The 16,146-nt window shown below is 40.2% G+C and overlaps 1 protein-coding gene across 3 annotated transcripts in view; it reads left to right on the plus strand.

The window, feature by feature from the left end:
* The window catches only part of CNOT10 (CCR4-NOT transcription complex subunit 10), a 58,355-nt gene that overhangs the window by 12,289 nt on the left and 29,920 nt on the right, over window positions 1–16,146 (plus strand). For all 3 annotated transcript variants that reach the window (NM_001083755.1, XM_015459454.2, XM_024982949.2), the window contains exons 2-10: window positions 3,073–3,167; window positions 3,565–3,726; window positions 4,932–5,082; window positions 8,127–8,269; window positions 9,342–9,428; window positions 10,002–10,085; window positions 11,430–11,547; window positions 13,985–14,134; window positions 15,902–16,104. In NM_001083755.1, coding sequence (NP_001077224.1) covers window positions 3,073–3,167; window positions 3,565–3,726; window positions 4,932–5,082; window positions 8,127–8,269; window positions 9,342–9,428; window positions 10,002–10,085; window positions 11,430–11,547; window positions 13,985–14,134; window positions 15,902–16,104 — 1,193 coding nt within the window. The remainder of the gene's footprint in view (window positions 1–3,072; window positions 3,168–3,564; window positions 3,727–4,931; window positions 5,083–8,126; window positions 8,270–9,341; window positions 9,429–10,001; window positions 10,086–11,429; window positions 11,548–13,984; window positions 14,135–15,901; window positions 16,105–16,146) is intronic.

The following is a 16,146-nucleotide window of genomic DNA, read 5'->3' on the forward strand; positions in this document are numbered from 1 at the left end:
GATTTTTCCAGTAGTCATGTATGGATGTGAGAGGGTTAAACTATAAAGAAAGCAGAATGCCGAAGAATTGATGCTTTTGAACTGTGGTGTTGGAGAAGACTCTTGAGAGTCCCTTGGACTGCAAGGAGATCAAACCAGTCAATCCTAAAAGAAATCAGTCCTGAATATTCATTGGAAAGACTAATGCTGAGACTGAAGTCCAATACTTTGGCCACCTGATGTGAAGAACTGACTCATTAGAAAAGACCGTGATGCTGGGAAAGATTGAAGTCAGAAGGAGAAGGGGAATATAGAGGATGAGATGGTTGGATGGCGTCACCGACTCGATGGACATGAGTTTGAGCAAGCTCCAGGAGTTGGTGATGGACAGGGAAGCCTAGTGTGTTACAGTCCATGGGGTTACGAAGAGTCTGACGTGACTGAGCAACTGAACTGAACTAAGGGCTTCCTAAAATCAGCTCTTTTGACACTGGGTTCTTTGACATGCTCCTGGAAAACAGTTTTCTAGGCCATTATCAAAAAATACCAGGACTTCCCATGTAGTCCAGTGGTTAAGACTCCACACTTCTGCTGCAGGGGGCACAGGTTTGATCCATGGTCAGGGAAATAAGACCCCACATGCTGAGCTGTGCAGCCCCACCAAAAAATGCTCATGCCATAAGGGTACCTATGGTTTAATGAAGTCTCACAAATCCAGAAGCAACCCACCCCCACCAGCCCCGCCGTAGTTTCCTCTGATAGATCTGCAGTCACTAGACCCCTTATCTTCTAAACCTTACGTTAGTTTTAGACAGACACTTATTTATTTAATGTTTGTTTTTGTTTATTTGGCTACACTGGGCCCTAGTTGCAGCTTGTGGAGTCTAGTTCCTCCACCAGGCATCGAGTTCCTCCACCAGGCCCAAAACCCAGCCTCCTGGATTGGGAGTGTGAAGCCTTAGCCACTGGAACACCGAAAGTCCCTAGGCAGGCATTTAAAAATAAAACTTAAAAAAAGTGATCAATGATCATTATAAAAATTTAGACAGTTGTTAAATGCAAGTTTGTGTGCCTGAGGCACAGTGAGGCCAAACCAAGATGTCAGAGTTTGGAGCAGAAAAAGATTTATTGCAGTGCCAAGAATGGAGAATGGGTAGCTTGTGCTAAAAAAAACCCAAACTCCCCCAACAGTTTGTAGCCAAAAGTTTTTGTAGGCAAAACCTGGGTTGAGAGCTGCAGGGTTTGTGGCTTTCCTCTGATAGGCTGGTGCTGAGGTAACCAGAATCGTGTGCTCAGCCTGAAGTTACCATCCTCCATTGGGTAGGGACAGAGTTCCTGCAAAAGAACTCAGAGATACATATATTCCTTGAGCAGGAACCAGGGCCCTGCCCTGCTGTTTCTCGACTGCTCCGTCTTCCCTGTTTGCTGTTTGAATCTGCCCTTTGAACTTAAGGAAGATCTAGGAGTCGGAAGCTTTTTCCTACAAGCAAGAAATGGGACAGGACGTGGGGGTGGGGGGGTGAGGGGGAAGGGTCGGAAAGTTTTGTATCCAGGAAAACACCATAGACAGAGCCCTCCTGGGTCTCACAGTTAAGAGCAATAGGAAGGAAAGTCATATCTCTCTCCTGTCCCATTCCCTGAAGGTAACGACTACAAACTGGATGTTAATCCTTCCAAATGTTATTCTGTATACATTCAGAATATCTGTGTATTTTTATAAAACATGGAGCTCTGTTGTATAAAACTGTTTGCAGTCTGCTTTTTCTATTTAAGAAGATGTTGAGGATGTTTCTCCACGTCAAGGCATTGTCAGGACTCAACTTTTAACAATTGTTTAGTGTGCCATTGTATTTCTATACCACAGTTTACTTAGCAGTTTTCTTAACTGAAGGATGTTTATTTCTAGTCATTCACTATTATAAACAGCGCTGCAGTGAGCATCTTTGTGTATTTGTAGAGTGAATACCTGGAAGTGGGGTTGTTTGGTCAAGAGGTTGTACATGGACAGGTATTGGTGATTACTTCCCAGGAGGTCTGACCAGTTTACACTCAGACTCGACAGGTGTTGTCCTTGAGTAGTTTAAAACTTGCATTAGCTGAGATTTTTGCATTTATTTGGGAATTTTTTTTAATAAAAAACTAATTTTTAAACAGTAAATTGTAGGGCAGAAATAATATATACAGAAACTTCTATTAAGGAAGCTTTTTAAATGTATTAATCCTGGCTTTTCGATTTCTAAGCCTATGAAAGCCTTCATTGCTTGGTAATTACCTATGAATTCTTATCGGTGTCATTTTCTCATTGTTAAATGTTACTACTTTCTAACTAGATGATAAACTTCTTGAAGGCATCTCACATGTGCTTATAAATTCTTCGTGTCTCTAGCGCCTAGCATAGGTTCTTGAATACGTGAGATTTGGGGTGTATTGCTGTGGTGGGAGGCAGATCTAGTTCTTTTTTTTTAAGACAGGAGTTGTTCGTTTTTCTTTCCTTCTTTCTGGCTGTGCTGGGTGCTTGTTGTGCGTGCAGGCTTTGTCTAGGTGCAGCTGGTGGGCTCTAGAGCGCTGACTCAGTAATTGTGGCACACGGGCTTAGTTGCCCCGTGGCATGTGGATTCTTCCTGGACCAGAGATCGAACCCATGTGTCCCCTGCGTTGGTAGGCAGGGAAGTCCCAGGTCTGATATTTTGAAGAGAGCACGCTATTCTCAGCCTGGATGTCCTAATGGACAGAGCTATAATCCTTATATAAAGATTTCCACAGCAAAGGGAGACATTTTTTAAGTTTTTGAAAGAATGCTTCATTCCTCAAGTATAACATTAGTTAGCAAACTTCCCTGATGGTTCAGTGGTTAAGAATCTGCACTTCTGATGCAGGGGGCAGGGTTTAATTCCTGGTCTGGGAACTAAGATCCCACTTGCTGCATGGCCAAAAAATAAAAATAAATACAAAAAATACCAATTATTCATTGTAGCTGAGAAAGGTCTGACTTTGGCAACTCCAGGAGGAAGAAGACAATTAAGAGGAAAACTCGGGACGCGTTCACTGGACAGCTGTTACTTCTAAAGAACTATCAAACTTGTGTGTTTGCAGATCAGGGAGCAGAGAAGCACGAAGGGCCAGGCCCGTCCTCTGGGATCACTGATCAAGAGAAGGAGTTGTCCACCAGTGCTTTCCAAGCTTTCACAGTAAGACACGGTTTCTCTTAATCTGTTCCATTTTTAGAATCTGTCAAGCATGAATATTTTCACTGTGAATTTATGATCTTTGCTCTGTACTAATTTAAGAGTTAGCTTCAGAGAGTAGGTTTAGGTTTAAGTTTCTTTAATTTTAGAGTTTAAATATCGTGAAAGGAATGGGAATAATAATAAATAATAATAAGCCATTGCCAAGTTTTTGTGTTTCCAAAATCATATCACAGTTTTTTAATTGATGTGACTATTATTTCATCTAGTGACTTTAGTATATTTAGGGGGATTATATCTTTGTAAAAGCTTTTAAATAAAGATGAATGAAATATATTTGGAAATGAATGTAAAGTTCTTAAAGTTGGTATGTGATTTTGTTTGTGTATTTTTGTTTTAGGCTGGAAATTACGATGTCTGTCTGCAACATCTTACCTGCCTACAAGATATAAACAAAGATGATTATAAAATAATATTGAATACAGCAGTAGCTGAGTTTTTTAAAAGTAACCAGACAACAACAGATAGTTTGAGACAAACACTTAACCAGCTGAAGAATCAGGTAATACCATACATGAATTTCATTATAAGGTATTGTGGTGCTCTCTATGAAATTAAATTAGTTAAGTAAAATTAATGTGACTTTTTATTTGATATTAATAGCACAATTTCTAATGTATCTGCAACATTTGTATTAGTTTTATTTGTATACAATTTATTTTCTAGGAAATGAAGGTATGCTATGTGATTTTACGTTCTGATGCGTTTCAAACTTGAACAGAATAAGCTAATATACAAAATCTGAATGAGCTTTGGAGTTTTGAGAAAGAATTAGAAATATATGAAAAATGTAGCTGTTGAGATTATAATCTTATAGCTTAAAGATCTGATTATTAATAATAATGTCATTGTTTTAGCATTTGGGGTCAGGAAATGATAAGTCTTTTAAATAGAAGATACAACTTATTTACGGTTTGTGACTTGCCTTGGTCATTGGTCTGGTCATAATAGCATCTCAAGGTTAGACTTTTGATACTGAAGAGGGCTGGTGGCAGACCTTCAGTGCTGACCGCACAGTGAGACCTTACGTAACTAAGAACCTCTGTCTGACATCTCACTTATTCTTCCCAGCAGCCCGATGAAGTAGCTACTACATTTTTTTTCTCATTTAATAGACTTGAACGCTAAGGTACGGATGACTTGTGTAAATTGTCCAAAGACACAGAGCTTTTACGTAGTAAGAGCTACATGAACCCAGTTCTGTTTGGCTTTTGAGCCCCCGTGCTAAATTCATGAGAACCACCATACTGTAGCGTGTCTGCGGGCCCAGTCAGTCAGTCGCGTCCCACTCTTTGAGACCCCATGGACTGTAGCCCACCAGGCTCCTCGGTCCATAGGACTTTTCCAGGGACAAATACAGGAACAGGTTGCTGTTTCCCCCTCTAGGGGATCTTCCTGACCCAAGGATCAACCAGGGATCCAACTACTAGAACTTGCATCCCTAGAGCCGGTGCTCCACAATGAGAAGCCCCCGCTCTGCGACTGGGCAGTAAGCCCCGCTCTCTGCAACTGCAGAAGGTCTGTGTGCAACGGTGAAGACCCAGCACAGCCAGAAATTTACAAAAAAACCTATAGGTCCTATTGACAGTGTGGGAGATTTTAGATTAAAAATGTTGGCCTGCCTTCCTGCTTATTCATTTAGATTCTCGGACCTTTACTCTTTATTTTCTCACTGTTAGAACACAATCTCCTTTGATTGTTCTATAGGTACACTCGGCTGTTGAAGAAATGGATGGGTTGGATGATGTTGAAAACAGCATGTTGTATTACAATCAAGCAGTCATCCTGTATCATCTGCGGCAGTATACAGAGGCCATATCCGTTGGCGAAAAACTTTATCAGTTCATAGAACCTTTCGGTATGTCATCTGTCAAGAAATTTGCCTATCTCCTCACACTTGCAAAGGTCTGTGATACTTGTGTCTAGATAACCTAAATCAGAATCCTTTATGAGTGTTTAAAGAAAGAAAAAGCAGTGTCAGATTATCTTAATGGTTAGAAAAAAAAAATTCTATCACTTCTAGATAAATCTAGGTTTTTCTTTAATATCCTGCTGTTACCCCCACCCCAGTCTTTGAAGATAACTGTTGGAAATGCTGTTTCTGATTGGAAAGATTCACTGATTTTTTTTTTTTCTTTGCTCTTTAAACACTGCCTTCGTGTACCTGATCCTTTCTTTCTTGACTGCTGTATTAAGGAAGGAGTGTTTTGGAAGTGAGGGGGACAGGGTAGTATTTTACTTCATATATTGCCTAATTGAAATTCTTGTAGGTAATCATAGAGTAGATCATATAGAATACAATTAGCTTTTTGTTAACTAGCTTACAGTTACCGGCCTCGAATAAGAATGCTAAGAAAAGTAAGGACCACTGCTCTGCGGTGACCTGAATGGGACAGAAATCCAAAAAATAGGGGTATATGTTTAAGTATAGCTGATTCACTTTGCTGAACAGCAGAAACTGACACAACGTCGGAAAGCAACTATACTCCAATAAAGTTAAAGTAAGGGCACGGAAAGAAGAGGGCGTGAATAAAGCACCAGCAAAGCTGGACCTAAGAAACGCGTAGAGAGGGCTGTTGGCTTCCAGCCTGTGAGCAAGCGGATTTCAGGTGTCTTGTTCTCTACGAGGTCTTTCTTCCAAATTCAAAACACTAGTGTGTGTTCTTGATTTATAGATCGCTGATTGCTGTTACGGTCACTATAGGACAGATGCCGCTTTGGGAAGATTCCAGGTCCCTGTGCTGACGGCTGGCTGGACAGCTGTCACTGTGGCTCCAGGGAGGCCTTTTCCAGGCACTCTTCTGTCCCTCAGCCCTGAGGACGCCGTGCCGGGCAGACAAGGCAGGAGTGGAAGACTGTGTGACTAGGGACCAGATCCTTGGCCCTGTAACGCTGGGAATCACAGTTCTACTTCTAGGATGGCATGGATGTGTTTTCTCTCTAAAGCTGGTTTTTAGAATTTCCGAAACAGTGGTCATCTGTACTATGAGCACAATATAGCAGAAGGGGATGATAGAGGATAAGGTGTTTGGATGGCATCACCAACTAAATGGACATGAGTTTGAGCAAACTCCAGGAGATAGTGAAGGACAGGAGAGCCTGGCGTGCTGCAGTCCATGGGGTCGCAAAGAGTCAAACACAACTTAGCAGCTGAACCACAAACACCAACTCAGTATTCAGATCCATTTCCTTCTTTGAAACTTTTTTTTACTTTATTACTTGCCTCTTCATACAATATAAGTTTATTGAGCAGATGCTGTTTTGGAGTCGGAAGATAATAGTGAATGCAATCAAGTCTTCACTTTCATTAAGCTTATCTTCTAATGGCAGAGAGAGCAATACAACAAATATGTATTGTGAGGTAGTTAAATCCTGGGCAGAAAGGATTACCCCTAAGGTGGGGTAAGAGGATTGACTGGGGATGTCATTTTTAGATAAGGTAATTGAGGAATGCCTGGAATAAGACAGTGTTTGGAAAGTGACTTGAGTGAAGAGGAGAGGCAAGTGCTGCAATGGGCGGGAAAGCATCAGAGCCAGAGGTTGTAGAGTACGCAGAGGCCCTGCGGTGATGGCAGTTCCGGGGAGTGAGAGGACGGTGTCACGGGGACAGGAGCAAGTCGGGGCCCGGGGGAGCAGCACACGTCCGGCACTGTGGCCTGGGTAAGGACTGGCGGGTTCTCAGCTGAGGTGGGTAGCCCTTCTAGACGTGTGACCTCGGCACGTCAACTGCATCGCTTAGTCTTAAGTGGATTCCACCGTGGCCGCTGTGTAAGCGCAAGCGTGGAATCAGGAAGGCTTGTCAGGCCCCGGATCGCACCCCGGCCCCATCACCGGAAGCATGGCGTCCCCACCCCTGGGCCACCAGGGGCTTCCCCTGAAATGTTCAGTTCTTGATTATAGCAGCCTTCTTTTCTTTTTGGCATTTAGTAAATTTTTATTGGAGTATAACTAGCTTCCTTACAGTGTTGTGTTAGCTTCTGCTGTACAGCAGAGTGAATCAGCTACGTATATCCCCTCGTGTTTGGATTGCCTTCCCATGTAGGTCACCACAGAGCGCTGAGTGGAGTTCCCTATGCTGCACACTAGGTTCTCATTCGTTCTCTGTTTTATGCATAGCAGTGTATAGGTGTCAGTCCCAGGCTCGCAGTTCATTCCATCCTGCATTTTTCCCCTCGGTGTCTGTATATTTGTTCCCTGTGCCTGTGTCTCTTCCCAGCAGCCTTCTCTTAGACCCTTTCCGTTTGTCTTCTCTTCTGGAAGGAAAGGAGAACGGTGTCATGTCGTGTACCAGCTTACCCCTCCTTCCTGCACTGGTTCTTTTTGTCGTTGGGTCTTCCTCTTGGCTGGTTCAGCTTCTGGTGTACTCCAGTCTGCATCTTGTTTCTTTTGTGTCTCTGATCCCCGTGTTTATTTTCTCTATCTCAGTGCCTAGAAAGGAAGTCTATTTTCCTAGAGACGCAGACCTTTTTAGAGTTAGATGGAACAAGAGATCACCTAGTCCACCCCCTGCCGTGAAGTATTCTCTCCACTTTTCAGGTTGATCAGCTCAGTTTGAATAGTTCTGTGTTGTGCAGAGGCTGTGCATCTATTAAGTAACCAGGCTCTGGAATTAGGGTTTCCTTCCACCTAACATAATACTCCTCATTATAAGCGCTGATATTTGGTAGAGACTTTGCCAAAGGAATTTCGGGCACTAGAATCCCTGATATGCGAGGCCTTGGGAAGCCTAACAGGAGGGCATAGTTGGTACTGCACTTGGCTTCCACACATGGTTCTGGGGAATGAACACTCCTTTAGGTAAAAGCCTCAGGCTTTGCTTTTTAGAGCTTTCTGTGGGGGGAATGGTCTGAGATATTATTTTGGATTGTGACTTTTCTTGTTTTTTCTTTTTTTTCCCCCCAGAAGAAAAATTTGCCCAAGCAGTGTGTTTTTTGCTCGTAGACCTGTATATATTAACCTACCAAGCTGAGAAAGCTTTACATCTTCTTGCTGTTCTAGAAAAAATGATTTCACAGGGAAACAATAACAAAAATGGAAAGAATGAGGTGAGTGCTCTGAGGTGATCAAATTAAACTGTAAAGTATGTTTAGTGTTTGTGGTTATAAGTAGTATTTTAATAGGTTTATTGAAATATAACTCACATACACAGAATCTGTCGTTTGAAAGTGTACGGTTCAGTGGTGTTTAGGGTACTCACATAATTGTGCAGCCATTACCACTATCTGAATTCCAGAACATTGCCGTCACTCCAGAAAGAAACCCTGTACCTGTGAGCCATCATCCCCATTCTCTCCTTCCCTCAGCCTCTGGTGCCCACTGGCCTGCTTGCTTTCTTCCTTTTGTTTAATGATAGCTTTGTTATTACTTTTTTTTTTTGGCTGCACTGGCTCTTAGTTGCTTTGTACAGGCTTTCTCTCGTTTCAGTGCTTGGGCTTCTCATTGTGGTGGCCGCTCTTGTTGCAGAGCACAGGCTTTAGTATTTGTGATGCATGGGTTTAGTTGCCCCACAGCATGTGGGATCTTCCCAGACTCTGGATAGAACTGGTATCCCTTGCATTGCAAGGCAAATTCTTAACCCACAGGAAGTCCCAAAGAAAGTTTTTTATTTTTTTTTTATTAAAGATTTATGTTATCTTTAGACTGTGGGGGTCTTCATTGCTGCGTGCAGGCTTTGTGTAGTTGTGATGAGTTGGCTTCAGTAGTTGGAGCACGCAGGCTCAGTAGTTGGGGTGGGCAGGCTTAGTTGCTCCAAGGCATGTGGGATCTTCCCAGACCAGGGATCAAACTTGTGTCCCTTGCATTGCAAGGCAGATTCTTCACCACTGGACCATAGGGAAGCCCACAGAGAAAGTTTTTAAAGAGGGAATGACATGATCTGTTCTGTTTTAGGAAGATAATCAGTTTTGCCCAAGTAACATCCCTGCTTTTTAAACCTAGCCCATCATTATACGCAACTGTGAGCTTAAGAGTTTCCTGTCACCCACCCAAATGGGACCTGGGATTCAGAATTTTGAAAATGTTCTCTAAGTGATTCAGATTAGCTCACTTGTAAATCAGTGATTTCAGTTATGGTCGAAAATATTTAATCTTGGATAACTTTGTTTTACTACCCTACAGACTGGTAATAATACCAACAAAGATGGATCTAATCATAAAGCTGAAAGTGGAGCACTAATAGAAGCTGCAAAGTCAAAGATACATCAGGTAGCGTAAAGTTTAAGAGGAGTTGTACCTGACATATATTTACTTGTAGTTATGAATAATGAAGGATGTGATCATTGGAAACAGTAAGTAATTAAAGGCATGCATGTTTATTGGTTTTGAAGTATTAAAGTTTAGAAGCACATTTATCTAAGTATATTTTGCTTAAGATGATAATGCAATATTATTTCTTTTAATTGTCTGTAGAAAATTGAGAGAAATGGCCCAGGAACGTATTGGATGATAAAAATAAGTTTGTAGAATTTGAAAATTCATTGTTAACCATATACAGTTAAGGATTGATAAGATTTTTGTTTGGAACTTAGATATAAATTTCATCAACCATGTTTTAGTTTTTAAAAGTGTATTCCAAGAGAGAAAACTTTTTTTTTTAATGTATATTCCAAGAGTACAGTAAAAATAATCAAAAAAAAGTTTTTTTAAACCCACTTTCACAAGTACCTGGTATAACTGTGTTGTGAATAGATTGGGTTTAATTTTCTTAACTAGAAAGTAAAACTTCAGCATGTGTAAATCCACCACGGTTCCTACATACTAGTGTTTTTCTTTTAACAGTATAAAGTAAGAGCGTATATCCAAATGAAATCCCTGAAGGCATGCAAAAGGGAAATCAAGTCTGTCATGAATACAGCGGGGAATGTAAGTTTCTTGACTTTTTTTTTTTTTAATGAGTAGCTTTTATGTCCCAAATTTTATTTGCACCGTAGGTATTTGTCAGTTTTAAGTAACTTACGTTTATTGTAGTGTATGTGTACTGCCAGATATAAACCTTTATGTTGAGTTCTGAGCTACTGATCATTCTGTGTCCATAATTTATTACAGTGTTTTTCTCACTTAAAACTATAACAAGCGTTTCCCCCTTAGTATATAGCTGTCCAGAATTCTGTGAGTGGTTTATCACAATTAACTTAACATTTACTGTTATTAGATATGGTAGTATTTTTTTTAGATTATACCCAAAACATTTATTAAAGGTAAATAATTTGATTGTTGCCCAAACCTGCCCCTTCCACATGATCTTTGGCTCGACAGTACCTTCAGTTTGATTGGTGCTAGAGTATTTTGAGTTAAAAATACCCTTTCCTTTCCCTCCGCTCCAACCCTGCACTGTTAAGTAGCCTTAAGACAGTAAAGAGATACTTTTAGGAAAACTGTAAATTAAAAGTGTGAAGTCATAAAGAGATACAGTTTATAGTAGGAAAAGTTCAGGAAAGTTGACTCTAGAAATCTCAGGCAGGATCCAAATTAGCCACTGGGTCAGTTTCAAGGGATTTCAGACCTGAGGGGTAGACTTGAGGCTATTATCAAGTCTTTTCGGGGAGAAAAGACATGATTCCCTTTCTTAAAGGATGCTATCATCAAAGGGAAAAGATGAACAGGGAAATAAATCATTGTTAGTCATACCCACATCAGGGAAAACTTCAGGAGCAAGTTTGAGGAGAAGCGAAAGATGGTCTGTGATCCAAAACACGATTATTCTGTTGTTGAAATAATCACCGTTGAAAACAGGCATTCTGTTAGGAAATTTTTCCATCCATAAAATGACACCTTTTTCCCCTTACATGGAAAAGCATTTAATTATTTGTACTTTGAGTTCTAATGAAGGTGTATTTGTGTCCTAGAAGATAAGAGAGATCACCAGTCTATAATAATCATTAAGATGAAGGATCTAGTTCTGTTAAATTGGCTTTCAGTTAATAGTATAATAGATGAAGACAGTTTGCAGACTATATTCTTATTCATATATGTTGTATGTGTTTTTTTAGGTAGACATTTAATAATTCAGGTTGTAAAGTGCTGTCTGCCAGGTTTCATTGTTTTAGATTGTGAAAACAATAGGAAAGCCAGAGACTGTAGTTTTCATGACCTTGACTTAACGTGGTTTGGTTTTGCTGTTAACCGCATGCCAGTGCAGTGGTGTGATTATGATCTCGCATTAGGTGTGTGAGAACAAATTGTAAGAAACTTGTGTTTTCTTTACAGTCTGCACCTTCCCTGTTTCTTAAAAGCAATTTTGAGTACTTACGAGGCAATTATCGAAAAGCTGTGAAACTGTTGAATAGTTCAAACATTGCCGAGCATCCAGGATTCATGAAAACAGGTAAAAGAAAATTGTGACGTGTTGGTGTTTTCTTCCTGATCCTTCTGTGCCTTGCTGCTTTTTGTTCTACGCCTAGGCTGCTATTCCAAGTGATTTTTTAAATGAAAATATTTTTTATTTCTGCTGCAGAAAATTCCTAGAATTTTCTTTCATTACTTGTTTCCATTTTAAAAGATGCCTCACTTCTGCTCCTTGTCTTTCACCTCAGGCACTCTTTCGGTCGTTCTGGTTTTAATACCAGCTTAGAAATTGTGTCCAAGGCATAAGGACTTTGGGAATGCGCTCATTTCCCAAATGAAATGACAGTGGTTTTACTTTTTCCCTTCTCTCCCATAAAAGCAGTGATATTATGAAATGTTTTTTAGACTATTATATCGAAAATATTTTTATAAATCAGGAATTTACTTATTGCTATGTATTCTTTCCTCTATTTGGAAAGCCTTAACAAATTGCTTAATATTAATAGTAAAATGAAAGGTAAAATTTGCAGCTCTCATTTAAGTTCATGTCATTGCTGTTTTATGGAGAAGGAGGAATAAAATCGGTTTATTCAAGAAATAAGGTTAAACTAGTGAAAATACTTTGGACTAAGTTCAGAACGCAAAAGATGAATAAATATTTGTTTCATCTGACATCCTGTTTAGACCAGTGCACAAAACACACATGTAAACACACTCAAACCTCCCCGTGTTCACCCCTTCAGTTCAGTGGAGTCATAAAGGAAAGAAAAAGGCAGTGTTTTCCATTACAGTTCTCTCAGGTACTCTGCTTATTCTGAGTACCCATGTCTAATTCTGCTAAATTTTTACTTTTCATGTTTTTATTGTCGTAATTTCCCCTCAGAGACCCTCTAACACCCAAACTGAAATGGTCTCTCAGACTAAAAAGATAATATACATTGCAGAAATTTTACCTAGGATTGTCTTGACACTGATTTCAGAATTGATGTTGTCAGTCTTTAAAATGGAGCCAGACATGTAGTTGACTAGTCAACACTTATAATCTAATAGGAAAGATTTTATATATAGTTGTATACTTTATGTATTGATATTTTTCATTGTATTTATTTTAAAATCTTTGCCATATATAAAATTCAGTGTTTGCTGCTAATAAAGTAGGCCTATTAGAGAAGATTTGGGAATAGAATTTTTCTTAATTGTTCATAATGCCACCCACGAGAAACAACCTCCTTTAAGACATACTTCTTACTCTTTTTTTCTTCAGCCTAGCTTTTTTCTTCCTTAAATATTATTGCTGCTTAATTTTAAGGTAAAATTTAAATTTAAATTAAAAATAAGTTAACTTTAAAGCAAAATGAAGCCAGCCTTCCGTTTTTAGCATTAAGCATTGAATGAGTATTCTGATTATTAATTTTATCAGTCTAGTTTGGTGTTTTATATCATTGAGGAAAAGACGGACTGTCAGCAAATTGTTTAGGAATGTTTGGGAAACCATTTAGAAAAAGAGAACTAAAGCTTGGGTTGCTTTCATTACACCAAAATAAAATCCAGACACATGCAGGATTAAAATGTAAAAATAAAATCATAAAGACAACAAAAGAAAACTTGGATGACTGTCTTATTTTTGTGGTGAAGAAGCCTTGATTAAACATTATCCAAAATCTCAGAACCGTACAGTTTAGAAAAGATGACTAAGTTTGACCACATAAAAATGTGAAACTTTTTATGATTAAAAACATAAGCACACACATACACACACTCTAACCAACTCACAAGACAGACGACAAGCTGGCTGCGGGGGAGTCATGGAAACACACGGGACAGAAGGTTTCTATAATGTACACGCTGGCAGGTAACCAACGGGAACACATCTGTAACCGGGTCTTTTAAAGGGATTAAGAGCTAGGAAGAGGCAAGTGTACAGGATAAGAAATACAAACGCCCGACTCACACAGGAAGGTAGATGCTCTGCCATCATCGTATTTAAAGGAGTGTGAATGGAAAGAAGAGTGAAGCCAAGGTTGAGCAAAACAAAGCAGGATTTTACACGTTCCATTTACATGTTCTTAAATACACTTCTGTCGCTTCTATAACTTGCTGCTTTCCTCCCAGAACTGTTGTGTGGATGCAGTTCATACTTATTACGTTACTAATAAATACTTCTTGTCTTCTGCATTTTTGTATCATTTGCCTGTGGTTATTAAAAATGAAGTCAGAAAAAGATAAACAGGCTAACAAAATCAGTATGCTTAAAAAAAAAATTAATATGCTAAATTTACTTATCACTTTTAATAAGGGATTTTAAGAGAAAGGAGGTTACAGAATTTTCAGATGTTTTCCTAAATTTCGAATGCCTTGTAAACTGTTCTCTAGTGTCTGAGTGAATATAGAATTTACTCAGGCCCCAAAAGCCTGATTCTTGTAGGATGTGTATCAGCAGTAAAATTTGTTTGTGGATAAATTTGTGTTTTTCTCAGGTGAATGCTTGCGCTGCATGTTCTGGAATAATCTTGGTTGTATCCATTTTGCCATGAGCAAGCACAATTTGGGAATTTTCTACTTTAAAAAGGCTCTACAGGAGAATGACAACGTCTGTGCCCAGCTCAGTGCAGGCAGCACTGATCCAGGTGAGCCCGCGGACGGGAGCCAGTTTGTGTTTCACTGCTCGAGGAAAGCATGATTTCAGAGAGCAAGTATCTGATTAAAATGCACGGCATGTGTCCTTACATACACATGATCCCACCCCAGAAATTGACTCTGGAGTTTTAGTAGATATTGCTACTTTGTGTAGCAAGGTGTTAGGGATAATAATCAAAAAAGTTTAAATTACATTCAAATTTGTGGATTTGAAATAACAGTAATCTCATGTGGTAATGTTATAAAGCAAAGTGTTTTCCTAAGATTTCTTAACTCTGCCAAACTAGTTTGTTTTTTTGTTTGTGGTTTTTTGGGTTTTTTTTATTCATTTTGGCTGCTCCAGGTCTGACTTGCAGCACTCAGGATCTTCTTCCTTGCAGCATGAGGCATCTCTTTAGTTGAGGCATGCAGGATCTAGTTCCCTGACCAGGGATCAAACCCAGACCCCCCTACCTTGGAAGCATGAGGTCTTAGCCACTAGACCACCAGGGAAGTCCCTAAACTAGTTTTATTCTAGCCTTTTTTTTTTCTTCAGGGGGTTTCATATGTGATACTGTTGGCAGCACCTGACAATCTTTAAGCAAATTTATGAAGTTTATTCCTTTATATTCTTAGTATATGGATCCTTGATCTGAAATCCTTAAAATCAGGTAATTGTGTAGCTTAAAGACTATTTAGTTGATGAAAAACATATCCAAAAAATCACACATAGTCTCTCTCTGTCCTTTTTTTTGGCCACACCACACGGCTTGTGGGATCTTAGTTCCTCGACCAGGGATCAAACCTGGGCCCCAGCAGTGAAAGCGCCAAGTCCTAACCACTGGACTGCCAGGGAATCCCTCCTCTCGTTTTCTTACGGCCTATGAAAGGAGAAGAGGGAGGCAGGGGAGAAGATAGTTAGATAGCATCACCGCCTCAATAGATGTGAATTTGAACAAACTCCAGGAGGTAGTGAAGGCCAGGGAAGCCTAGCATGCTGCAGTCCATGGGGCCACCAAGAGTCAGACGCAACTTAGTGACTGAACAGCAGCAATGAAACTTAGAATAAGTGAATGAACACTAGTCATTGTAGGTATAGGAAATTTTTGTTTCCATAGTAAAGTTCCCTAAAACCCTAACATTAGCTGAATACTTCTGGTTAAGAAAATACATGCTGATAAAATGACTGTGATGTGCTTAGTCCCTCAGTCTTATCCAACTCTTTGCAACCCCGTGGACTCTAGCCCATCAGGCTCCTCTGTCCATGAGATTCTCCAGGCAAGAATACCGGAGTAGCTTGCTATGCGCTTCTCCAGAGGATCTTCCCAACTCAGGGATCAAACCCAGGTCTCCCGCATCGTACGGGGATTCTCTACCATCTGAGCCACCAGGGAAGCCTAGCTGAACTGAAAGTGAAGAGGAGGGGCATCTTCTTACAGGTGCTCAGAGTGTGGAGAGGTAGTGTAAGGTTCATTGGAGTGAGAGAGGGTCCTGTCTCGGTCTCTGCCTTCCTGGAACATTGTTGCCTGAGGAGCTGGCACGTGAGAAGACACATCTCTGGCTCCATGAGCACAGACAACTGAGATGCCTCTGGAGGATATTTATTGGGTTGGGGGTGGAGATCATCATTGTGGTGGGAGGTGTTTACACCTTCAGATTGAGGATTGGGCTCCTCGGTGTCAGATGAGGTAGTGGTTGAGTACTTAGTGAAGAAATGTTTTCAGTGGAGCTGCTATTTTAAATCTAATAATTTGTTCTCATCTGCTTTTTATCATCAGGCAAAAAATTCTCAGGAAGACCTATGTGTACATTACTAACCAACAAGAGGTATGAGTTGCTGTATAACTGTGGGATTCAGCTGCTTCACATTGGAAGGCCGCTCGCTGCATTTGAGTGTCTGATTGAAGCGGTTCAGGTTTATCACGCAAACCCCCGCCTCTGGCTGCGGCTGGCTGAATGCTGCATTGCTGCTAATAAGGGAGTGAGTCTCTATCTTTTTGAACCCCCACCCCCACTTGCTGCC

This window comes from Bos taurus, chromosome 22, assembly GCF_002263795.3.
Source record: "Bos taurus isolate L1 Dominette 01449 registration number 42190680 breed Hereford chromosome 22, ARS-UCD2.0, whole genome shotgun sequence".
NCBI classification, from domain to species: Eukaryota; Metazoa; Chordata; class Mammalia; order Artiodactyla; family Bovidae; genus Bos; species Bos taurus.